Genomic DNA, 26,568 nt, shown 5'->3' with positions numbered 1-26,568 from the left:
TATGCACAGCCTGTACTGCAGCCAGCTGAGGTGAGCCTTGGGTTCTCTGAGGATTACACCACAGTCAGATTGGACTGGACAAATCCACTCGGATCCATGATGCAGATGTACCACAGCAGTTGAGAGAGGCAGTCAAGACATGTTTTTCTCCTCCTGCTCCATTCAAACTTTCCATTAGGAGAGCACGAAACTCCACTGATAATGCTGCTGCTTATACAAGAAAGTACCTCTGCAACTGCAACCATGGAGTGCTGCTCATACATCTGAATGATGTTATGTCTCTAGATTAAGGATTTAATGTTATATTTTTTCTATTTTTAATGTATATTTCCACTTGATTTTCCTGCTACAACTTCCACTCTCTGGTTTTACAGTTGGATAGATGGATAGTTCTTGCACACATGCTAAAAAAACAAATATATCCTTTTCCTGCACAGTTTAAAGGCAACAGAAATTGAAACACTCTTGGGCAAGGTGTCTCTCGGGGCTTTAATTACCAATAAGTGAGTTCAGAGCAAAAGGTACCAAAGTAGAAGCTCCAAGTTAGAAATATAGAGAACCAAGTAATTAAGGATCAAGACTGTAAACAATATCTATTTTAAGCGCTAATCTGACACATAATTATTTTTTCATTCCTTCCTTACCCCTTCCAGTAATGGCATTCTGTTTATATGGCAACACCTTATAGCCATAACTCAGCTAATGCCTGTGCAAACCTGGAGCCACCCAGACTGCAGAAAGAAACAGGGAACGCTCCAAGAGTTATGAGTTAAGCCTCCTGCAGTACGTGCCCCTTCCCCTGATGCAGTGACCATAAAAGAGCTGCATGAAGATGAGAGGAACTTGTCTATGTGAACACCAGGCAGAAAGCCCAGTGCACCCAGGTATCCATCCAGGGCAATGCCTGTTACTGTCTAACCAGCACAGTCTTCATCTACAAGGAGCATTTAATAGAAATTCAGCTTTAACTGATAATAATCTGAAAGAGAAAATCTGACCAGAAGTAGCAGCTCTGGCACTGAAAGAAATATTCCAACTTGTAGCTCCTCAGGAGAGTGAACAAATACTGGTGTTAGGACATCACCAAAAGCAGCCAAATATGCCCCAGGAGCAGCTCATACCCACCAATAAGCACAAGTATCCTTAACAAGGATGTCTCTGCTGCAGTTCAGAAATACATATGCTGGAGGTTAAAAACATATGGACCTGGAAAGCCAAGATCACTTTGACTAAAGTCACCAACTTGAATTTGTGCATGAACATGCCTCGTTCCTGCAAACCCAAACGAGACATAATTCCCTCTTTCCTTTTTAGTACAAGAAAATAGCTGCTGACAATAATTCTTCCTCTCCAGCTGGTCTGGGACAGCTTCCCACAAGAAAAAAGAATGTTACCTTTTGCTTAGACAGATTCCCATGAGAATGAGACATGTACTAGAATAATTTAGCACAGCATAACAAACAGACAGAAGAGCCTGTTTAGAGCAGTTCAAACTCTATTGAAAGCTGGAACAAAACAATTATCTGTCTTTAAAGACTGGAGATGGGTGAAGGGACGTTTCATATTCTCTGAGGCATCTTCAAAAATGGTAGTAAACTGTCATCAGTGCAAGGCAAGACTGGTACTTATTATTATTTATTAGTATTAGCCCTGCCTAGAGGACTCTGTTGGTTCAGCAGTGCCTGTATAGCCAGAACCTTCAGGTGCAAAGGTGAGGAGACTCCAAGAACAGTTTCCTCTGAATAGATTTGTGGAACCAGACAGAGGGAATATAGCATTGCATGAGCTTCTTCTCAAACTACTTCTGTACCACTCCTCTGTCCTAGTGGTACAGAACGCGCAGCCAGCAAAGACTAAGCTCTCTACTACTACCTCTGTGTCCTAAATTAGAAGTTCACTTCTGCATTAGCAAAAAAGTCTAAACCAGATGTTCCAGACTGTGTCTGTCACTGAAGATACACTGTGTAACCAAGTCACCTTTGACAGGAGGCCCTAAAAACCAGAGTGGACCCACAATATTCCTCCATATGCCCAAGAATGCTTCAGCTGTTGCAATTAGCACATGGGATTAGCACAGCCTTAAAAGAGAGGCAAGATTTATCTGCTAAGAATTCTGAAGGGCTCAAAAATGTTTTAAGAGCCAGAGCATTGCCTGGACCCTCCCAAGACAACGGAAAACACCCTGAAGTCACTGTCACGTGATACTCACTCTCAGGTGCCAAACAAAAACCTGTTCCTTCAGCTAAAGCTGGGTATTTGTATTTTAATCACCATGGGTGGGAAGGTGTGAAATCCTTGTATGCTACTGAGCCAAAGAGCACTTATGGAGTTCAGCAACACCAGAGCAGTGCTGGGGGCATCTCCTAACAGGCAGATACAGGGACAGGTGTAAGATAAGGATGACACATATCTAGAAGGAGCCATAGGGACTCTTTAGCTTTTATCATTTCAAATGGAGCTGGAAGAGAACAGTGAACTCAATCAAGGGTGCCAGTGACACTTTGCAGCCCAAACACTCAGGAAGCCCCAAGATCTGGAGGCTGCAGAGAAAGGGAAAGTCTTTGCCTAAGGCCAAAGGACGAATTAAAAAGGGGCAGAGAACAACCCAGAGGCATTAGTCTATCCCTGGAATAAAATAAGCTTAATTCAAAGAACAACAGAGCTACAATGAGCATTCCTAATTTCTTCAGCAGTTATGAACTAAAGGTAAAAATGACATTACCAGCTGCATGACTACACACCTGTACCTTCTATAGGCGCTGCCAAGACTAAAATACCCTGAAGTTTCAAGTATTTCTAATATAAGCCATAGTAAGTTTGAGCAGATGCAGACCAAAATTCAGAGACAGGATAGAAATACTACACATTTTCACTGTACTTACTTTGAATTTCTCTCCTAAGTATTCTCATATTTGTTATTCTCTTAGATGGCGTCTCCAATTCAAATCCTCCTCTGTAGAGCAATTATAATATTTAGCTAAATAACAAAATACTATTATGAGTGGTAAGTACTATTAGCTATGAGAATAATGAGTATTTGGTTACATACCCTTTTTCACATCCATTTTGTCAACTTGCTTTTTTACCTCTATTACTACTGACTTTGTCCTTGCTGACTTCAGCTCCAGCTGTAGGAATTTTTCCAGGTAACTTGTGAAGTCAAGATTCATTTACTGTAAGGGAGCTACCACTATTGAACAAGTGGGTCATCAGAGAGCACTACACTGTAAGAGCAAATAAAAAACAAAGTAGGGAAGAAACTTGCTCCAGAAAGCCTGCAAGTTTTAACAGAAGACGTCAATAGTATTAATTAACCCCCAGTGTAAGTTTAAATCTGTGCAGAAGGAAAACATTGCTCTAAGTAGTGAAATATTTAACACGGAAAGCAAGTTATTCCCAGAAAGTGACACTTCCTTATAGAAAGAACTGATACAATTTTAGCTGTCATGCTCCTACCATAGGCCTTGCCTTGTCCAAAGCATTCCTTGGCAGCACATTCCAATATATTCCTGCACCTTGTTTCTATGTGGATAGATTACTGTGTTTTTCAGAGTTAAATTAGCAGAAGTGGACATTTACAAAGAGAATGATCAACACTACACACAGATGCTTTGTTATTCAGCAGTGACAACTACTCCTTTCCATGAAGTACTGACCTGGAAAAGTTTCTGAAAGAGAAAAACTTGAATAGGTGGATTAAAAAAAAACCCAAAAGCAAAAAAACCACCATAATGAACCCTCCCCCCAAAACCACACCCAACTCCATAACTTCAATTACTTTACTAAGTTATATTTGAAGTGTTTTGTGAAAGGCCAAATCTATAAATTTCAGGAATGAACATGCTGCTCACATGTGAGGAGAGCAAAATGCTAAGCTGCAACAGAGCTCAACAGAAAACACTTCCCACAGTCATGCAACTGGGGATGCAAAACAGAAACTAGGAATAAACCACTCCTCTAGCAAGGCAGTGTTACACTTCTAACCCCCTGTATTTTATCCTGGAATAGATTACTGCTATAAATAAAGGAATTTAATAGCTGCAAGCCAACCACCTACTTCAGAAGGCAAGGAATGCTGCCAAGAGAGAATTACAGCAACGTTATTCCACCACTGCACTTTGAAAAAACAAGCATTATAAAATATGAATTAAGCTGAAACACAGCTTTCAGTCCAATTACAGCAACACGTGACTTTTTATATAACCTTAATCCTCCCATTGACCGTCCTCATCAAAAGAATGAAATAAGAAAAACTGATTTCTGTTTTTTGGTGGGTTTTTTTTCCTCCTCTTTTGCTCTGTAAAAGCAGAGAAGTAGCAAAGCAAAAGCATCCCCTGGCCCCTTTCTGTCCCTGTTGATTGGCCTCTTGTATATCACACAGGTCAAGACATATTAAGTCATAACCTCTTCTTACACATGCCCTTTCTGTGGAAAGGGCAAAAAATGCACTTACCTCTCAGATAAGAGATGTATGAAAACCCCTCTTATTTTACACTTACTGAAAGTATTTCTCTCCAACCGGATGTTAGATCTGAGCACCCACTCAGCACTTCATCTAGAGCTAAATCTTACCTACAGAAAACATATTTTTGTACAGTCAGCACCAAACAAGACCTTCAGAACCTTCATCAGAAGAAGACGACTGTGCTAGTGGAGATGTATTTGAGGCGGAAAAAAGTTTCTAACATCCCATGGTAAGCACTCTATATTTTTCCCTTCCTATTTTTGGTTAAAAGCTGGCTCCTCTCATACCTGGCATCAGCTGGCATGTATTAGTCTTCCTCAGTTGCTCTAATTTCCTCACACTTCCTCAGAGCTTCGTAAATGAAGCAGCGTCACGTCAAGTTTAACACCTCATCCATCCACTGCTTCCTTGTGGCTCTGGGTCATGATTCTCTTGACAAGAGAATCGTTTCCTACAAGGGCCCAACATTTTCCTCAAGTGCATGTCTTCAAAGCTATCTAGCTTCCAGCCTTGGCTGTCACAAATCTTCCCCCTAAGCGACAAGCAGACTGAGTTAAGGTTCAGTTTTGCTCTGATCCAACAAACATGACTGTTGTTCTTCTATTCTGAATGTAACCAAACATGTAAGTTTTAGGTAAGGCCACAGATAGAAACCTGATACCAAGCTGAGCCACAAAGAGAGACACCCAACTGTTGTGTGTGTCTGCTGTGGTTACCAACAGCCCATAAACACATGAAAACCCCATACACAACGAGAACAGCTCACGCTCACAGCACACCACAAATAGCAGCATGGGAAACTTCACTTTCAGGCAGTGCTTCAAAGTGAACTATCAGCAGTGACAATCCAGAACTCCTAAAAACAAAGCAATATACTTCAGGCTATGCAGTCTCTTAAAACTGGTAGTGATACACTATCCAGGTCTACATAATCTTCTCTTGGCAAACACTTAACATAGGAGTGCATGACCAATGAAAAAAAGAAAGATTTCTTTGCACTGGTACAAGATACAGAACTGCAGAGAGAAATCAGATTTACTTTAGTCTACAACACAGCAATTTTTCACTGTTATTCCTGAACACATTATATGACAGGACTTAATTCCAAAAGCCACATACTTAAGCTAAAATATAGTTAAGAGTGCTCCCTCAAAGAAGACTCCTTTGTCAAATTTAACATTTTCACAATTTCTGCTTATACCTTTTGAGGGGCAAAATAAATCACTCCAAGCAAATAAGCAGGAACAGTTTATTGTGACATTGGCAGCTTTACCCTTCTCAAGCAATACAGAGTTCTCTCAAATGTTTTTACCTGTCAATTTAAATATTTCACCCACATCTGCATTGCTAGTTTGTAAAATTTAAGATCTGCATCTTTTCAGTTGATTTAACACAAAAACAGAAGCAAAAGAACAAAACCTCTTGGAAACATAAAGAGTCAGACCATGGCACATTTATTCTTCATAGAAAGTAAAAAAAACCTCCCTATTGACCTTTACTCAGAATGAGGAAAAAGATAAATATCCACTTCTTTGTCCCATCTGGTAGGATTTTAAGATCCATCTATGCATGTATAGGTAGAGAACACGGTTTTAGCCACACTGAGCCACCTAAAGAGATTTTATGTTCCATAGTTTTTAAATGCATTCTGTCTTTGGCGTGCTGACTATAGGACAGGGACTCTGTGCATCTACAGCAGTTTCAAATGAAGAATACACCAGAAGCCAACTTAGAGAAACATCCATTAGTAACCAATAGAGAGAATCACAAGAAGGTCTCACAACACCTCACTAAGACATTAAGGGCTTTTTAAATCACAGTTTTCAAATATAAAAATTGCATTTTCCCTATAACTGAAACATATTTACATGAAAATTTTTAAAAGATGGTCTGTAATTCGGATCTAATCGCTGTCATCCGAACCACCTTCAGAGCCCTCCTCATTGGATCCCTCTGGCTCAGACTCGTTACCAGATCCTCTGGCAGAACCCTCGTTGTCAGACGCTCTCTCAGACTCTCTGTCGGACTCAGCGCTGCGAGAAGCCGGACGAGATTCGTTTTCGGAGCCCCCGGAGCCGCGACTCCTCCCCGACTGCACGGACTCGTTGTCCGACTGCTCCGACTCCGACCGCCTCCTCTTCCTGGGAGACCTGTCACTGTCAGACTCTTCCTCGGAGGCGCGGACGCTGGCCCTCCTCGGGCTGCCGGCCTCGCTGCCAGACTTGTTCCTGTTGTCGGAATCACTGTCGGAAACAATGCGCTTGCTGTGCTGCTGCTCCCCCTCCTCTGAATCACTGTTGCTATTTCTAGCATGTCTGCGGGGAAAAACAGAGGAAAAAAGGTATTAAGAGGTGCTATAAGGTGCTATCCTACCTTCAAATGAAAATGAGACAGCAGGATTTGAGTAATGCTAGTGCTAGAAGAATGAGCAGAATTAATCTGTGATGGGAAGTGAGTACAATGAAAGAGTTCTCATCACCTTTGTGTTATCTCATTAACACTGCATTTTCTCTTGAAGGCATGCACTGAAACTAAGTTCATACAAAGTTAATTAAGGTTCTTACCCATCATCAGCAATCTTGAGTTTATCCTCATCAGAAGAATCATCACTTGATGAAATGATGGCTTTTGATTTGATCTTTCCTTTCATTGAAGGAGGCAGACGTTCTGGTTTGGGCTGTACAGGGGGAAAACAAAGATTGTTCATGTGGTTGGTTAAAGCACAGGGCCTAAACACAAACACATTCACAAAAACAGACATGCTTTTCAAAAAATTTTTCCATTTACTATCACTTAAATTCTAGAGGGCTTTGGAAATATCCTCTTCATCCTTGAAGCAGCAATAGCAATAAGGGAGGATAAAAATAAGCTCATATGCAGTTGGCTTCAAGAAGTTGGAATTTTCAACATTAATAAATCTCTCTTGACTAGGGTAAATGCTTAACTTCAAACACCCATTTAGAAAGCGATGCAGCTATTCAGGGTTTCACTTACAGCTTTCTTTTTCTCTGCTTTGGGTGGACGGCGTTTTTTGGGTCGTGGGCCATTTTCGTGTTCTTCATCATCACTCCCCTCATCTGCCTTCTGGGGCCTTAAAGAGAAACACATTTCATGTGATACAGAGCATAACATTGCAAAAAAACCTTCAAACAAACAAAAATATCAATCTCAAGAAACGTCCAGTTTATCAAGTGCTACTCGAACTTCTTTTGCAGAGTGGCTGTTTAAGTTTTAAAATGTGCGTGTGTAAATTAAAATTAACCACGTGACCTCTTGCCAACAGTTCATTTTTAAACTGTTAGGAGAGGCTGCACGAGAATATACTTAAAAGTCCTACTATTTCTCAGGGAAGTCTAATATTAAAGTATCAGCTACCTCCTCCTCTTCTTCTTCTTTCTCTCACCCTCCTCTTCTTCCCCATCTTGTTCACTGCCACTGCCCTTCCTCTTCTTTTTCTTCCTAGATATGGGTAGATCTTCATCACTGTCATCATTGACGAACTCATCAAATTCCCCTGCTCCTTTTTTGGAACGCTGGAATAAACACACACAATACAACCCATTATTTGCCTTCCAGTTACAGAGCTACCAGAAAACAATTCATAACAGACACTTCGTCTGAACATGTTTTGAAAGATATGAAAACACAGACCTTCTAGAGATTATGGAAAAGCTGGCACAAGATCGATATAATTTAGAAACTGATCCCAAATTTGCACATAATAAAATAATCTGTTATTCTAACAACCACATTGAACAGACTTAAGTGATGCCGCCATGCTCAGAACTTTCAAGTATGGGCTTCCAATTTTTACATTTTAGTATTAAACTTGTGCAATTTCACTCAGTGGAGCCTAGGAACTTGAAATTAAAAACCTGTGCTCCTGCAAGAGACCATATGTCAAAAGGAGAATATGAAGGACATTTAATTTAAAAAAAAGAAAAAAAAACAAAGAGAGAAAGAGAGAGAGAAAAAAAATAAATCTGTTCTACCCTGCCTCCACCGCCACCACGTTTTTTCTCCTTTGATCCTTCTACTTCACCAGTGAACATCAGAATATTCTTGGTTTTCTCCACATACTGAGCTCTTTGTTCCAGAAGTTTCTTCTGTTCTTCTTTTTCTCTTAGGCGCTTCTCTTCCTGAAACATCAAGAAAACCAACCATTAGTGCTGTGTTTGCAGCATTGTGGTGATTATAATCACAGGGGATAAATTACTTGCTGTCAAGAAACTGGAAAATTGCTTTTCGACAGCCTATGTCACAAGAAGGTCCACATGGCAAAAAAAAAATAAATTTCTACAAGCCTATGGTAGAGAAGGCCAAAGTCCAAAAGAACTGTTGCACCAAGTTCTTCCTCATCCAGCCTCTGTCAGTACAGAAATTTGATGGCAAAAAAACTTCTGGCACATGTATTTTACTTCATTATAAAACTAAAAAAATCTGTTTCTGAGGCTATGGGGAAAAAAGAGTGAGTATCACCTCTTAGCTATAATATTTTCTGCTAGCACTTCCCCTGACTAAGAAAAACAGCACTATTAAGTACCACCCCAGAGCAACAGAAGCGTGCATACTGTTAACGTGTATGCTTTGTAAAAATTAAGTACAGTTAAAAAAAAAGTAACAGAGAATTTAGCAGAACAAAAACCTGTTCTTTAAGCAGTTTTTGGCGAAGCAGCTCCTTCTCTTGCTCCTGCTTTGCACGCAGCTCCCTCTCTTCTTCATCCTGCTTGCGCGCCCGAGCCACGTGGTACTGGGCCTGGCTCAGTAAGTCGGAGCATTGCCTGCAACGTGCAAGGTTCTCACGTAAAGGAAGGTGGCAAACGCATGTTACAAAAAGAAATGGCAAATTATGAAGGGCACGCACCACCACACTACCTTCATACCCCCAACAAAGACCAAAAAAGCTACCTGAAAGAGCACAAAGAAGAGCAGTGCAGGTTTTTGAGTGAATTAAAGCACTTTCTAGTAGGCTGATTTATCCTGTGATACGTAATTTCAGAACATATGGCTTCGCACTCATCATTCAGCCAATTCATATACAGAAGACCCACAAGTGAACATAAAAGGAATCATCCCAACTAATTTGGATAGTTTCAGAAGTATGGTTAATAAGAACTTATATTTAATCACAACATCCTAACAAACCTAAGCAGGAAGGTAGGTCAAAATTCGAGCTTAAAAAGCCCAATTGTGTAAGAGTTAAGGCTGCACAAAAAGTAGTCAAGTTGCACAAAACATTAAAGCAAGGTGCTTTCAATATCCTCTTAGCAGATGTCAAAATGATATTTCTTTCAAGTTTTCTGCTCTGCACAAAATGCTTTAAGGATAACCATTTCAGATGTACAGTGCACAATGGCCAACAGATGTCATTTGTATAGGGCCATGGAAATCTTACAAGAATGTGCAATAAATGAAACACAGGCCATACTGAGTGAAAACCTAAGAAAAAAGCTTACAAGGAGACCAATTTGGATAGCCTTGTGTACAAGCTCATTACCCCTGAGCAAAAGTTAGAGCAGACTACTCTGCAAAACAAAAGCTTTCCATGACCCACGAGCATTTACACTTAAAAAATCTCAGTGAAAGGAAAGCTCTTGTTACATTATTATGCTCAGAGTCGAAACAGTAAGAGGTAGAAATGTTTAAATAAATGTCACTGCACTCATGGATGGAAAATTTGCCATTAAAACACTAAAGCTTGGAGACATCAGCTAATGGCAGACACCACATGTTGAGAGTTTTAGACCACATAAAAATGGTAGAAAGCAAGGACAGGAAAAGAAGGAAATAGTGATAGGGAGTGACCCTGCACTTGTATTTCTGCTGTTCTAAGAAACTGGCAGTTGAAATTTTGAAATCTAGTTTTAATATAAAAAAAACCAGGGCAAAAATATTCCACTTGGTATCTGAATGGAGGATTGTTTGTGGTTTTGGTTTTTTACCTGGCTTCTGTAGCAGCAAGGGCCAAGTCAAATCTCATCTTATCACCTACTTTACTCAAGTAACTGAAGTACCTGGAGAAAAAAAAAACAAAACCAAAACCAAATAAAACTCAGCAAATATGGCATCACATATTTATTGCAATTTTGCCTTAGAACAAAAGCATTTACTCCTGAATTACAAACCTGTAGAACTCAACAGATGAGGAAATCTCACCAATTTCCTCTGTTCCAGCCTCTTTTAATACAGAAGATAAAAAGTACATTAGAAGTTCTCCAAATTTAAAACATTTAAAACATTTTAAAACAGCTCTAGAGAGGAAAAAATTCTGAAGAGAGTTCTAAGAATTCATTCACTGGCTCCAACCAATAAGTACATTGCTGACCCCAATAGATTTATTCCTTATCTGTCCCAGCTTACATGCTTGAATTCAGCATAAGACAAGGAAGGAAAACTTATTTTTTTAAAAATCCTTTCAGAACAGCCTCTCTGACCCAGTGACCCTTGCACATACAGCAAGCTTCTGAGTAGATTGGTAAACTGCGAGGATCAGTGCTTTGAAAAGCTTCTCCAACTTATTTACAGGAAAACGACTTTCTAACTGTCAAGGTTGCCAGTTTCTTCCCATATACCCACAGAGACACTTTAAATGAAGTACTTTTGTACTGGACTGAACTCAAATTCTGGTGTGTATGAATAAAATAATCCCTTGCTCAAGTCTTAGACTACGGAGATTATTTTCCAAAAAGTTTTAGTAAATAGGCAAAAATAAATCCCTGCAACCTCTTCAGGACAATAAATAACAAGCTTCTTGCTAAATGTACGTTAGAATTTGTATCCTCCACATCACAGCAGAGCTAGGAATGCACAAAGCATGCCCCAGCTACACCAGAAACATCCAGGAGCACAATAAATGGTTCAAGGATGGTGACAATTGGATCACATTAATCATGTTGGTATCCACCTAATTTTTTTTTTTTTTTTTAATATAACTAAAATATCTCAAATGCACTTAAAAAACTGCTCCTCTTCTTGAGCCATGACAGTACTCAGGCTTTACTTGCCAACAGGAGGGTGAAACTAGTTTTCAGAGACTGCCGGGCATTAACTATGCTTATACAATATAAGATAAATACAACATAAGCTTATACAGATTTGTTTTTTAGCCTTATAGTTTGCTTTGAAAGAAGTCATAAAAAAATACTAAAGTCATAGAATAATTTTCAACATTTTTTTCAGCAGTGCATTTCCAGGAAGAAGGGCGTCTTGGCTGTAGCAGTAACAAAACCCTTTGAGAAATACATATTGGTACCTGCTCAAACAAAACGGGCTCTGGAGAAAGTCTGAATGCCCAGTTTTGTCAGGCCCAATCTTTTGTTTTTCTACCAGAAAGGCTGGAATTACACACAGTTCTTCACAGATGACTGCTCTTCTAACCAGATTAACAAAATAGATTATAATGACTAGAACTAAATGACCTTTACCTGTGGGCAAGCTCCAGTTCTTTCACAGCGTTAAGCACTTCCTTCAGATTGCTTTTCTCATCTTTCAGGACAGAGGTAGCCAGTCTCTGCAGCACTAAAGCCACATTAAACATCAGGACTGTATCACTTGGTGCTACGTGCCTGGCCTGTGAAAAAGGACGTCAAGATAAGCTACAGTGTGATACAGAGGTGGACTGAAATGACACACAGAGAATAAAGCACCATCATTTAAATCCCAGAGCACCGAATTTAAAGAGGCACAAACACATCAACTCACAGTACTTTATTCTGTGATACATGGTGTTCTATAGTCGTACCTTTAACAAAGTTTGTTTGCATTCCTGTAATTTGCCACATTTGAAGAGCGCCCGGGCCAGATATAACAAGACTTCAGTATTTTGATGCTTATAGAACTTTCGGAGGCAGTTTTCATACTGAAATGGGGGGAAAAAAAAAATCAAAGTAAGAGGTGACAGTGGTTTGTTACTTTGGTTAGCTAACCCCAGAAAATGCTTCTCTTCCTAAAAAGCACTACTGCTAATATGCTTTTTGTTTTTTAAAGAAGTGTGTCGTGCTACATGAGTGCCTTCTTTTCACTGTGCAGAAAACTTTTTCTCATATTCCATTGCAAGTACCCATAATTTCTAGAAACTGGCAGCAGCCCAGGAGGCTCTGTAGGTCTTAAAATACAGAAGAATACTTCGCAAGTACCATCTATTGTAATTAAGCCTAACCCATGTGACTCATTTTAAGACCATTCAAATATTCTCCACAGTATGGAGAGAGGAATTAAAGATCTGTTTTCTCTACTCACACAAGGTATTTTACAAGTTGAAATATACCTAATGTGGCAATTCCATGTATCTGACATAATTAGTTTAAAAAAGCCCACGCCTTTCAGATAACATCAAATTTGTTCTGCCCACCCAGCTGAGGAACCTGGCATGCCAAGGGATATTAGTTGCTGTAAAGTGTAAAAGATGGCTTGCTACTTCAGGTTTGGTGGGTCTAGAATTAAAGGTTCAAACAGTTACCAAACTTATCCTTTTCGGTAATGAGCACCTTCTGTTTGACATATTCTTTTCTCAAGCAATCATTCACCCTTTCTAAACCTCCAAAAAGGCAAGGAATAAAAAGTAAGTTTTATTTCCAGCTCAGATATGGAAACCGCCCTGAACCGTAGTGCCTGGAGTCACTACTCTTGGATCCCACTGTGTTGTGACCACCCAGTTTTCACTCACCTCTAGCATCAAAGATTTTGTACTTAGCTTAAGACTGCCTCAGATTTGTGTGCTTTAGGGTGGAGAACTCACTAGGGTAATTGTCATGGCTGCAGCAAGCTAGGCTAGCAAATTCAACTCATCTCCCTTTGAGTCCAGTATGACGTATTTCAGACTGTGACTGCATAGCAGAACCCAGGGAACAACAGAACACCTCAGTAAATAAACACATTTCCAGGAACGTCGTTTCTCAAATATATTAGCAAACGAGTGAAATATTTTTTCCTCACAAATCAAAAGGTGAAAGTCACACCCAGTTTTCCACCGTGATTCGCTGCTTGAACAATTGCTAAAATTAGATTTTCATTAAGGTTTTTGGCAATAAAAACAGTGTTAAAAAAACCCAACAGACCCAATTCAAACACAACAGAATGAACACGGTCATGATCACATGTTAATATGTTCAAGCTTGTTAACAGCAGTTCACTGGAGGATAGAGACCATTGAGGTCTTGATCAGGTAAGAAAGGCTCAGTAACGCTTCCTTATTAAGCATCACAAAAAGTTTCAGAACAGCTCTGAATTAAGTATTTTCAAGCCTCAGTCTTAATGACATAAGTTTGTTCTGAGCTTCTGTCCTGTCCAACATATGCTTTTTTTTTCTTAAAGTTTATTTGTATGCTTTTGATCAACTAATTGAGTCAATTTAGTTAGGACTGGTTGATACTTGAAAGTTCGCTTGCTTCAGCAGGTCGAACTAGCTGATCTCAACAGATTTCTTCCTGCATGAATTAACCACTGATGCTAACTGTGGTGAGAGAAATCATGGCACAGTCAGCTTTTCAGACAGCTCTGACTGTTCTTCATGCAGCCATTTGCAACAACAAAAATAAGAACTGTTGCTATTAAAAAAATCCCAGCAGCAAATTGTATTTCTTTACTTCAGTAACATCTGAATGTAAATCACGTACAGTAACTACACTGACTGAAACCTCTCTGACTAATAATTAATTCCAAAACCAAAATTTCCAATTATGTTTGAACTCTGCTACAAAAAAATAAAATGCAAAAGTCGATAGGTGCTTTGTTACCCTTCACCCACATTCGGCAGTTTGTTTTTAAACCTAGACTTGACAGCCAACAGTAGGTTACAAACAGACCTAGAACTCATTAAGATATTGGTCAGAAACTTTCACAAGCTGCCATGTCAACAGAGAAAAACCCAGAAGTCATCTAACACATTACACAGTTCAATTTGGAGGTGTTACCATCTGCACAGCACTGATGTACTGTTTCTGCTCCACGTAGATATGTGCCAAATTCAGCCACACATCACTGATATCTGCTGTCGCCTCTCTCACTTGGGCAAACACATCACGAGCTTCACGGAAATATCCTTTATGTGCCAAGACAGCTCCTAAGAAGAAAGTAATATGTACAGTGTAAGCTTACAGATTCATGTGCTGTGTACTCCTACTAGAGAAAATTAAATACTGCCTGAATAAAGCTCCCTATCAAAAACTGACATAGCTGCCATTTCCTGTGCTCCACTACAGAGTGTTCGGGCCCCAGAAAACCAATTATATATTAAAGCATAAAACATAAGAATATGATCACCTCTGAAGGAAAAACTAGAGTCTAATATTCACCTATGCCATTAGCAGCATACAAATTCTTTGGATCATTTCTGAGCACTTGCTTGTAGATCGCTAATGCACGGTCTTGATGACGTTTCTCCTGCAGGAAGAAATACCCCCAATTCATCACTCACTTTTCTAACGGGGAATTAAAAGATCATCTCAGAAGTTTCATGGCCTATAAGGTGCCAAACAGGCATCAAGAAAAGGCTCTGAATAGCTAACAGTGTTCAAAAATTAAATCAACAAACACACACACAGAGGGCAGCCAGATGCCCATTACCTTTTCTCTGTCTCTTGTGGGTTGATGAAGAGTCTGCAACCAGACGTTGCCAAGAGCCAGCATGGAATAAGTATCATTTTGTGTGGAGGGCTGTTTCAATATCCTTTCAAATTTCTTCTGTCCTGGCCCCCACTCTTGTTTAGCCAAATGAAGGTTGCCAATCAGAGACCAAGCATCCGGATGGTCCTAAATAAAAACTCACTGTAAGTTGCAAGAGCACTGTTTTCCTTTGCAAGATTACTTTTCCAAGTCTAAAGTGCTATTTTTCTTAAACAGAATTCCATATTAAAAAAGAAAACAGCAAACAAAACACACAGAGAGCAGATTATGGTAGTTCTCTCTTCTTCCCCTAGTTTATGTGAACAAACAAAATAAAAACACAACAGAAGGAAAATTAAAATTTAAGTTAACTTAGTATTTCAAGTGTTTTAACTTTAAACACTTATAGGGTCACAAACCTGATTTATTTGAAGTGCTTCTTTAAACCAATCAGAAGCCTCATAGAAATTTCCTTTATCCCTGGCCATAGCTCCCAAGCGCAAGTAACCTAAAAATAAAACCAGAAAATAAAAATCAGGGAACAGGTTGAAGTCACCTTGAACAAAGAAAATATTTTAAAATTTCAAAAGCAATCTTTTTCTTGATGGGCTAAGGACAGCAAACACTAAGACACCTTTCATATTCTGTTCAAAACAAGACACAGCATGTGAAGAGGAACGTCCATCCATAATGGTGACAAAAAAACCCTGCAGCTTCAGTTGGGATGGGGGAACAAGTGGGCAAAAGTATGCAAGTCTGGAGCAGCTAATTTTGCTAGATTTTTGGAGTATAGTATGATTTACTAATATTTAGAAGGTTTAAAGCTGGAGATTGGACTATAGGAATGATGCAAACCTCGAAATAAAAGAAAAAACAAACCAGTGGGGAAAATAGCAGGTAGGTAAGCAGAGCCCAAAACAATGAAAAGAAGGGAAGATAGATATAAGGAGACCAGAAGACACTAAACAGGAAGATTTTTGGTATTATAATGACGACTGTTGAACTAAAATACCAACAGTTCCTTACAATCAACGTAATTGGGATGTTCTCTTAAAATGTTTTTGTACAGCTTTTCCGCTTCGTGGAATTCGCACATGGCCTCATAGAGCCTGGCAAGGTTATAGGACGTTGTTACGGAGATGGCATTGTAGTAGTGCTCGTCATGCTCAGCTTCTGCCTTTGCACGATCCAGGGACGCCAGGAAGTATTTCTGAAGTATTAAAAGAAAAGAGGAGTGAAACACTTTTCTTAAAGGAAAAGTTCTGGGTGATCAAGAAACTCAGTTAAGGCTTTGAGGAACTGCACACCTTCGCTTCTCCGAGGTTGCCCAGCCTGAAGTGCAGAGCACCCACATTATTCAGGATCTCTGGCGGGACATCAGCCTGTACTTTCTCTTGCAGAATGCGAGTGGCTGTTCCATAGGCTGACAGGGCACCCTGAGCAAAGGGAGAGAAAGGGGATGAGAGAAACGAGAGAATGAGCTCTAAGTGCTCTTATGAAATTACCTGTAATTCCCCAATTGTGTATTAATAATACCTGGATATCAGTCTGTTCTAGAATCTGGGCTAGTTCAATCCACGCCTCTACATCATCAGGATATTGTTCTGTGACTTTCTTTAAATGCCCCTGAAAAACATCAGAAAATAGTTATGCCACTTCGTAAACACACAACCAATTTAAACAAATGGAAATAAAAATCAAAAGAAGGAGTGAAGGCATTAACTTTAACACTAGAAATATATACCATACTACAGGAGAAAACATCACAACCAGTTGCACAATGTGGTCACAGAAAAACCTGCATTATTTTCCTTCATTATTCTGTTTTTCTGTGGAACAGAACACCTGCTTCAAGTCTTAGAGAAGCAGAAACCATCACACCAACACGAGACACTAGAGAAGTGATGTCTACTATTTTTTGCATTTATTTACCCAACATTAGATTTAAAACACCTTTCATTTAAAAAAAGCACAACTGTGCTTCCACATAAGCCAGGACAAGTGTTAGCTGGAAACCACCAGCTAATTTGCTGTCTTCAGGAAATCACAAGCTAACTTACCACCTTCAGAGAATTTTAACATATGTGAGAAGAATTGAATTCTGCCCTTGTTATAGTGCTAAGTACTATTTGTACCAATACCATAGTACCAAACATGAAGCCGGGGATCCTCTAAATTCCTGGCCATGCTTTAGCTAGAGCCCAGTAGAGTGTCAGTTCTGCCTAGAAGTTTTGGCTCTTCACAGACAGGAGGATCTCTTGGGACAGCCCAGATGAAATATTCCACACCTACAGCCAACTAACTCCAAGTTTTATGCAACTTGACGAGCAGTCTGATTTCAGGTCTGACTTTCAAGTTCAACTCTTGGATATAAAAGTACGACAGTGGCAGAAGCAAAACTCACCTTGGCAATATCCCGTTTCTCCTGGTCTTCTGAAGCCGCATAAAGAGATCCAAGGATTTTCATAGTCTCATAATTGTTAGGATAGGCTTTCAAAACTTTTTCAAAGCACTGTGATGCATTCTCTTTGTCCCCACGATAAATGTACATTTGACCCAATCCAAAAAATGGAAGTACAAAAGAAGATGAGGCAAACTGAGTGGCCTGGTAATAATACTGGAAAGCTTGATCGTAATCTTCCTAATTAAAAAGAATTAAATGAAGAACAGTTAGTGTTTTTAAAGGTAACCTTTGCATGAACTTTTATAACACAGATTTTTTAAGTGTAAGCTCAAAGGGTGCTTTTAAAAGCTGCCCTACCTGAACATGAAAAGATCTTGCCAGCTGATAACAGCTCTCTGCCTGCATTGCTTCCACTTCTGTATTATGGAAAGCATGAAGAGCCAAGTGCTGTACTTTACCATAGTCCTGAAAAAAAGGAAGTTAGATGAAATTTGAAAGCCTTCACTTTATTTATGGTCAAGTGATTTATTATTTAAGCATGGATAGCTGGAAAATACAACAAAGCTTCAGTCACAGCACTGACTAAATAACAACAGATTTAGTTTTAGCTGTTACTGGTCTTTATTTCATATTTTAAAGCATGGAAGAGTGGGAAGGGGGGAAAAACCAAACAAACCACCCAAAACCCAACTAACCAACCAAAAAAAAAAAATCCCAAACAACAAAAACCCTTCAGGACACAAAGGTGACCTTGACTTTAGAAATAAGTGTACCTTTTCTTGGTTTTCTTGAGAGAGGTTTATAGAAAATTCAGATCAAAAACTTTACACTTGTCCATCTAAATTAACAGTTCCATATTAGGCACCACTAAAACGAGGTTGAATCTAACACTGGAATTCTTGCTGTTCAGAGGTTAACAAGTATTTAACTGTAAAATTTCACAGATCTCTTACCTTCTTGAAAAAGAAGTGATTAGCCAAGTGATTCAACACCATTGGATTACTGGGGTCAATCGTGTAAGCCCTAGAGAGGAGTTGAACACCGTTCTTGATGGAATCAGCCTAAATGAAACATTGCCAGGTATCAGTGCACCTCAGCAGCTGTATCTTATTAACAACTTCAAAGCTACTCTTCAATCTAGGCTGCTGCAGGAATTCTGACAAAACCATACTGAGCTCACAGAAAAAGGTAAATTCAGCTACTAGCTTTTCTCCCTGCAGTGTACAGGGAAATGAAGCTACCACACAGGGACGGAAAAAAAGCAGAGCAAGACTTTCTAGGAAAAAAAAAAAAACAAAAATGGAAAACTTAGTCTTGATGCCCTTTGACATTTCACATTCACACCCTGACAGCCTTCCCTCTGTTCCTTCTACTGTTCAGTGTCCCCAGTTTGCCTGTTTGGTTTAGGTTTCAACGTTTTACCCAACTTGTTCAACAGTGAAATGAAAATATTTTCATGTTCAAATTAGTTCTAATTTTAAAAAATGGTAAAAGTTTGCAGCTTTAAATAGGAATATCATAATTTCAACTTACTCTTTTCTACGGAAACTTTACACTTTAAAGAAAGTTTTCCATGGATAAAAATTTGACATAACAATTTCAAATCCGTAACTGATAAGATAATTGCTCTTTATTTAGAATACCCATGAAATCTGGATCACAAGCATGTCAGTTGAAATCTCTATTTATTTCTGAAGGGAAACACCAAGAATGGTATCTAGCAATCATCTAACATCTGTGCTTTACTTTGCAATTATTATTAGCAGAAAGGTATCCTATTGAACAGATTAGGCTTTATGAGGTTGAGATATAAGACTGAAGGCAGCTAAAAAAAATAATGTCAATTGGAAAAGGCACTATCTTTCCAAACCTAGCATAACCATATGGCTGGATTAAGAGATACTGAATCATTCCTGGTTTAATTTCCAAAGGCAAAGGTGTTTTATAATAACACTGTGCATATGTTCGAGTTCTCCAATAACTTGAGACTCATGTCCAAATTCAACCAAATGGAATAGACAGGCAGAGGTCTCAAGGCTCCTGAGCACTTTTATTTAAGAAAACCAGAGATCAGACAGACCTCAATGAGAACACAGTGTGACCTCAACCCTGATTTCACACCATAACATCTTCTGGGAGGGAGAAACATTAGAAATATCCAAGCACAGAAAATATGTCAATTAGTTTGCTACTCAGAATCTTTTCCTCAGAGAAAATGTTCTCCTTCCCCCGTGTCAACTCTTCCATGTTACACTAATTTTGCAGTAAAAGTGGTAAGAACAGTTAGAAGTAAAGCATAAATGATACATTGCTTAGAAAGAACACAAAACCTATTTGAGTGGCTCAGCTTTTAACCACGGCTTTTTGAAGCTTAAGGTGAGTGGGCTCAGCCCTTGACTTCAGTCAAAAGGTCTTCAGGAAAAAAAATGAAAGATATCAGGTTTCATTAGGTTTTCATCCATAGAATCATTTATTAAAATCTGACTTTAGAATATTTTTGGTTCTTTCTGTAGTTTTAGGAAAGAAAATTCTCGTGCCCGCATGTTTTGAATTCTTTATGGAAGTCTCAACAGATATACTTTTTACCCATGATGTAGTAAACTAAGAAATTTTCAGACATTCTGTGCTAACAGAAGATCTTTCTAGGGAACTAAGTTTTCTAAAATTTTAGCAACATACAATTTTGTCACAATTTTTTTTTTTTTAACACTTAAAGGTCTCATCTTCCACTGATAATATCTGAGATGGTTAATGCAAGCTTAGGAAGTTACAATCCCAATTAAGCTATATGAGCATATGTATTTTTCTAGTGATACAGTATCTAGAGAGGCAGGATCACCACTTTATCATAGTTTCATCAGTCCAATTAAAATTCCTTCTTGCCTACTCTTTGGTTTACCACATGGCATGCATGCCAAGACTGACTGACTATAACTTTAAAACTTGTTTGAAAGCTTATGTTCCTTAAAGCCCCGGGAATACATCTTTTACCTTGACCTTCCTTCATATACCTCACCACGGATTTTTATTATTTTAATTGAAATAGTTAACCTAGCACTGTTGTTCTGTAGCTAACACCTCCAGAAATAACAGAGTTGAAGATTATTAACAATAGAAGAAAGCTCTTTTTTTCAGAATGTGCTGCTCACAAGTACATATCTATAGTATCATTCAGTAGTGGCACAGACTAGCAATCATTTCACTACAAAAGTTATTACCCATTTTAAAAACTCGACTACCTTTCAGAGGATAAAAATTTTGCTTTTTCAGCTGAGAAGAAAGTGAACTGAGCACGGATTCTCGCTGAGTCAGACCCACCTCCTTGTTATTGAGTTCCAGAACAGCCAGTCCAACCAAGGCCCCCACGCATTTGGAGTTGAGCTCCAGGGCCCTGCTGAAGGCCAGGCGAGCTTTCTCCAGCTTGTTGAGTTTCACGAAGCAGTGGCCCATCCCTAACCGGACCTCGGCTAGGGAACAAGGTGACACCATTCAGAATCCCAAAGTTTCAACTTTATGACTCTTTTTTTTTTTTTTTTTTTTACAATCTGGACATCAAAAAAAGTGAAAGCAGAATTTTTAAAACCTATAAAGCCATCTATCGATCTGCAGTTTTTGAAGTCGCCTCCCACGCTTGGCCACAAGACTTGAACATATTAGTAAGATTTTATTTCTTCATATTCCCAAGAACGCTGGTCTATCTCCTAAAGACTTGGACACTAACCAAATAATAACCTACTTTATGGAAATGTATTACAAAAATAATGGAGGAAAGCATTAAAAGTTCGCCAGATGAAAGGGCTGGAAATTTCTCAGGCAGGTTAAGTTCACCCAAGACTATCAGGCCTTCAGAAAACACAGACAAATAAGCAAGTTAGCTGGCATTTCTCCTCAAACAACCACTTCACTGCTAACAAAAATGCTCTTTATCATCCTCTAACTTCCATGACCACGTACAGATAGACTAATACATAAAATTTACATCATATTGCCCTTTCAGACTGCTTGGGATCTAAGAATACAAACGTTTATAAACAGCAATTTCAAATCCGTGTCTGTATGAAGAAGGGGAGTGAAGGAAAGATGTTTCTTGAAAAGTAAGGCTTGCATTTCTAAATGTACTTTTGCAGCAATGAGTCTCATGGTAAAGCAGACCACAGAACACACATCAACTTCGTAACAAACCCTTTTTCAGAAAGGTTATGGCAAAATATAGCATATAGCCCAAGAGACTTTTGAATATTTATTTCCCTAATGTAAATACCTTGAACTAATATACCTAAATCACATCTATCACTTTTACAGCTGTCACCCATCACTTTCCCAGACTTTTGCATAAGGAAAATAATACAACACCAGGAAAACTGCACTAAAGGTAGAATTCTACTTTTCATGTCTTGGTTCATTATTGATACGTCATTTCTGAATCCTTATACCAAGAGCTCACAGATAAATTTTTCAGGAGTCTTGAACAGTTTCCTCCCCATACAACTTCTCTTTTCTAATAGGTCTTTAAAAGGTAATACTTAGAAAAAAACCCCAGTGTTTTCCTAAACACAATTTCCTTCTCTAACAATTAAGAAACATTTCAAGTCAATGAACACCTGAACTCCTCTATAATGAGGGTTGGGGTTCTTCTGACAGATATAAACCACAAAAATGCCCTTTGAATCTAATTAGTTTGCAAGGACTGCAAATCCTTCCAGTAGCAAATACTTTTTGCCTTACCTGGGCAACCTGGATTGGTACGCAGTGCTTTCTTGTAGTAGGCAAGGGCTCCTCTGTAATCTTTCTTGTTGAAAGAAATGCATGCTTTACCTGTTAGGGATAAATCAGAAGCAAAAACAAAGCAGTTATAAACCAGAAGCACAAGAACTATTCAGTAAATTGTACCAATTTTCAAAAGTTACAGCTAAAAACTAACAGAAAATTCAGACAACTACATCTTTGGTTATCTTTGATGATGTCAAGTATATGAAAAAAAAAAATCAAACTGGGAACACATTACATTTATGTTTCCTTTTTTTTTTTTTCCCCCAGAAACTTAATTCCTTCCTGGTCCAGAGGAAAGACACTTACTAAGACTAGTGAACAACTTAAATTACAAGTGTTACAGCCCACTGACCCCTCACCAGCAGTATGTTCACCCTCACCAGAGTGCACAGCTTCACTGGCATCATCAGGAAAGTATAAGTAGTTGGACTGTATGCCCACAAGTCTCAGAAGATGCCAGCTAACATTCCACTTTCTCCCAGCTCTTCCACCTATGCATGCTTCCCAAGTTTAAAGTAGCCTCTGTCACGTACTTCTGGTCACCTCCTGATCACATCCTCTCTACTCACATATGAGCCCTCTTAACTACATAATCCATTTCAAAACTCAACTCCAAAGATCAGGTTTTCACAAATACACACAAACTCATACCGAGAAGGGCAGGAATATTATTTGGAGACTGGTTGAGCACGAAGTGGAATTGTGCATCAGCTTGGTCCATCTTATCACCTTCAAGCAGACAAAAGCAGGCTCTTCCCAACAAGTGATTCTAATCAAGAAAAAAAATTTGCAATAAATTTATCTTTGTAAAATATGAAGTTTGGACTACAGGAAAGATTAACTGGCTATATTATAATGCTTTCTATGATTAATTGATTTCTCTTACATCAGCAGTAAAATAAAATAGAAAGGGTCTTTATCATCCCTTCTAAAGTTCACATATCACCAAGCAAAAGAGTAACAATAAATGCTTCTTTCCCAACCCCCAAGAGTTGACTGAAGTAGTTCTATCACGTGTCAAGCTAGAGATAATCATTCTTGGTGGCACCACACACATTTTAGATACTTACAAGTTTTGCTTACATGTACGACACTAAGACTTCAAAGCCTGAGCAGCTCCTATCTTCCCTTTAGTGAACCAACACTTGCTCTCTTTACAATAACTAAATAACTTACAAATATGGATTTTTAAGCAGATCCTGGGTTTACCTGATCGTACATGATGATTTTGTCAGCCATAGTGTACAGCAGGGTAGCCTGTGTAATGAGCTCCTTCTTGTTGTCTTTGTTCTTCTCCTTCCGAGCCTGCTGCACATAGTAGGCTGCCAGGGTGTCCAGACACGTCATCTGATCCTTCTCGTGGTCTCTGTAGTCCAAGTTGCCATCTATGCGCGCAGCTTCCAACAGCTTCACAAAGTCTTCTGTTTTCCCTTGCTTGTAGTATTCCAGCTACGAAACACACAGTTTTAACACACAATGCTACCCCAGCAAGCACATAACATATCAAGTGCATGCTTTAGGTGTCACACAGATTCTTCTTCCAGCATGTAGGGATAAAACAGATGTAAATGTAGGGATCATCAGAGGCATTCTGATAATGCCGAATATTTTTGTCACGGTATCATAGAATGGTTTGGGTTGGAAGGGATCATAAAGATTATCTACTTCCAACCCCTCTGCCATGGGCAGGGACATCTTTCACTGGATCAGGTTGCTCAGAGATCTGTCCAACCTGGCCTTGAACACTTCAAGGGATGGGGCATCCACAGCTTCTCTGGGCAATGTGTCCCAGTGACTCACCATCTTAAAACACCAGGTTGTGAGGCATTTATAAGTAAAGATTCCAATGGCTTTCCTCTGAACTTTTGTCTTTTTGCACATTTCACCACACTTTCCATAGTATAGACACTGCCCCCTCCTTTTTTATGAAGTGCATAACCAGAGGCACAAATCAGGAAAACTATTGACTGAAATATAAAAAAACAACTCAGAAAGCAAGCCTCAAGCAGCACTGCTTCATGAAAAAAGGATGAAATTAAGATCTTAATATGCATATGTCAAATCAGAAATATCAGGCTTCGAGTCAGTGACTGAATGATCCCATTAAGTTCCTGTTCAGGATTCAGTTATCACTGGTCATAAAAGCAAGGAAGTGGAAATTATTATTGTTATGTGAATATAACATTTAAATACACAATTTGTATAAATACTAACCGCTAAGGCAATCCATATGTGCAGCTGGGTGTGCTCCTGTTTCAGGATACTTATCACTTCATCACCCTCAGGCAGCTGATCGAAGTCAAGCTCGATAACCTAGAACCAAACAGTACAGATTAGCTTTTCACAAAACATTAATAAACATCCTCTATCACTGAGCTCAAAGGAAGCTGGACATTTCAGAGCACAAAACATAAATAATTGCTTGTGTTTAAACAAGGTTATGGACAAAGAAGGAAGAGATAAGGTAATGTATTCTGTACAAGACAAAAGCAACAGCCTCTCAGAAATAACACAGAAAAGACAACCCAATATTTGGAATACCAGTCAGGGAGAATAAGCAGAGATGCTAACACAACTTCTTTCACTATGGACTTGGCTTGGAATTTTTACAGTCCAGCTAATAACCAACTTGACTGCACACTGCTGAATTTCTAAAACTTTTCCTACAGGTAATACAAAAATCTAGGACAGAGTCAAAATATTCCAAGTTATCAGATGTCAGAGGGTCAATACTCAAGACTTATCTCAGAGTCCTGAAATTTCATAAAGTCCTCTTAATGCCCAAGGGAAGTAAGAGACTACTGAAACAACTAAATTTCTGAAAATTCACAACTGCAGTCATCATCAGTAAACAACATTAACTCTTCATCACGCAAAGATTATTTTGCAAGACTGTCTTCCCATGTTGATCTACTCTTCTGATATTAAAAAACTAGGAAAAAGGAACAGATATTGGGATATTTGGGAACACAATTTAACTGCCTGTTAGTTCACCTGCTACTCAGTCATGCTACCTTTAATATTAGTCATCTATGTTACAAGTCAATTTGACAGCCAGGGAGAGGTGCAGTTGTTGTACCCAGGCTTGTACCCTGATCACCAACGCAGGGACTCCTTCTCTTTAGGCTGAATTAAAGCAATCCAATTTATATGGGCTTATAGCTTTGCCTATGCAAGACTTTAGAGTACCAGCAAAAATATTTCTGCCACTACCCTTAATTTTAGTTTTGTCTTGCACAGTACCTCCTGTTTGAACAGATAATGATGTTTTCAAATTTGGGCAACACTCATCCATGAACTAATACAGTTATTAATGAGAAATAGGTATTACCAACTCAGCAAACACAAAATGGAAGTAAAAAAAAAGGGTGGGGGGAAGGAGAGTAGTATTTTAAAGCAATCTTTAGTGATTAATTCAAACTCCAGGATCTAAGCAGTCCCAGGCAGAACCTGAAGGGCAGCACCGTGATCAACTATTCATGTCAACACCTCACACAGAAATTTCTGTCACTGAAAAAAACTCCCTCCAATATGCAAAATCCATAAAGTACCTTTGTGAGACTTAAAAATTCAATGACAGTCACATGAAATTTTTTTTCTATATATACATATGACACATGTGCATACATGTATGTGTATATACATGTATATGTATGGTGTATATATAGATATATATAAAAAGATATATACAGACATATATATAAAAGAGCGTGGATGCATGTGTTCACAGAGAATATTCCTCAACCTGTAAGCAGTTATGTTTCAATAACTTCCTTAGCTACACTATTCACTTAGTATCTGATATGGACCGATTTAACTTCTAACTTTAGAACACCCTGGAAATTTCCAAAGATTTCGCTTAAATCTTTTTAACCTTGGCTTGGGACAGTGTATCGTAACTAAAGAAAACTTAAGTAAGTTTCTAAACCCACCCTGAAGTAACTTTACCCAGAGGACCCGCTGCCCTGCCTGTCTGAGGAGCGCCAAGCTGTTTACAAACAGTGCGGTCAGAAAAATCTGACAGAACAACCTACGGAGAGAATTCCCCTGGACACACACCTGCGGCCGCGGCACCTCAGGGAAAGCAGCGACACCGCCCCCCGACCCCCGCGGCACAACTACGAGGGGCAGCGCCCCGGCACGGACCACCCTTCCTCCCGCAGCCCCTCCCGCCGCCTCCCAGAGCCCGACTCGCCTCGTCGGTGTCCCGGAGCGGGATCTCGATGGAGCCCCGCGACATGTCGGCGACTGCTCTGCGGGGCCCGCCGGACCCTCCACACGCCGGGGCCGCCTCAAGCCGGGCCGGGGCCGCCGCCGCGCGCACTTC

At 39.2% G+C, this 26,568-nt stretch overlaps 1 protein-coding gene across 1 annotated transcript; it reads right to left on the bottom strand.

Moving 5' to 3' along the window:
- Positions 1-5,700: 5,700 nt before the first annotated feature.
- Positions 5,701-26,548, bottom strand: CTR9 (CTR9 homolog, Paf1/RNA polymerase II complex component). Its single transcript, XM_017825026.1, has 25 exons — positions 26,437-26,548; positions 24,456-24,554; positions 23,451-23,690; positions 22,893-23,010; positions 22,197-22,286; positions 20,790-20,938; positions 18,425-18,532; positions 17,829-17,936; positions 17,472-17,708; positions 16,604-16,693; positions 16,375-16,503; positions 16,094-16,277; positions 15,487-15,575; positions 15,029-15,214; positions 14,758-14,845; positions 14,377-14,525; positions 12,207-12,323; positions 11,890-12,035; positions 10,408-10,479; positions 9,111-9,246; positions 8,458-8,604; positions 7,841-7,998; positions 7,460-7,556; positions 7,030-7,142; positions 5,701-6,780 (listed from the first exon to the last, which is right to left on the bottom strand). Exons 1-25 carry the CDS (start codon positions 26,479-26,481, stop codon positions 6,369-6,371), a joined length of 3,507 nt encoding a protein of 1,168 aa, XP_017680515.1. The 5' UTR covers positions 26,482-26,548; the 3' UTR covers positions 5,701-6,368.
- Positions 26,549-26,568: the final 20 nt, after the last annotated feature.

The sequence above is a fragment of the Lepidothrix coronata genome, unplaced genomic scaffold (assembly GCF_001604755.1).
Source record: "Lepidothrix coronata isolate B3197 unplaced genomic scaffold, Lepidothrix_coronata-1.0 Scaffold115, whole genome shotgun sequence".
NCBI lineage: Eukaryota > Metazoa > Chordata > Aves > Passeriformes > Pipridae > Lepidothrix > Lepidothrix coronata.
This window is presented reverse-complemented; position numbering and strand designations above follow the sequence as displayed.

Bases quoted from the DNA above. Each gene is read 5' to 3' on its own strand.
- CTR9 (XM_017825026.1), bottom strand. From the start codon at position 26,481: ATGTCGCGGGGCTCCATCGAGATCCCGCTCCGGGACACCGACGAG. The intron at 12,324-14,376 runs GTAACACCTCCA...CCCCCATTTCAG, and splicing joins ACATCAGTGCTGTGCAGATG to TATGAAAACTGCCTCCGAAA. The intron at 7,999-8,457 runs GTAGAACAGATT...TGTTTATTCCAG, and splicing joins GTGGTGGCGGTGGAGGCAGG to CGTTCCAAAAAAGGAGCAGG.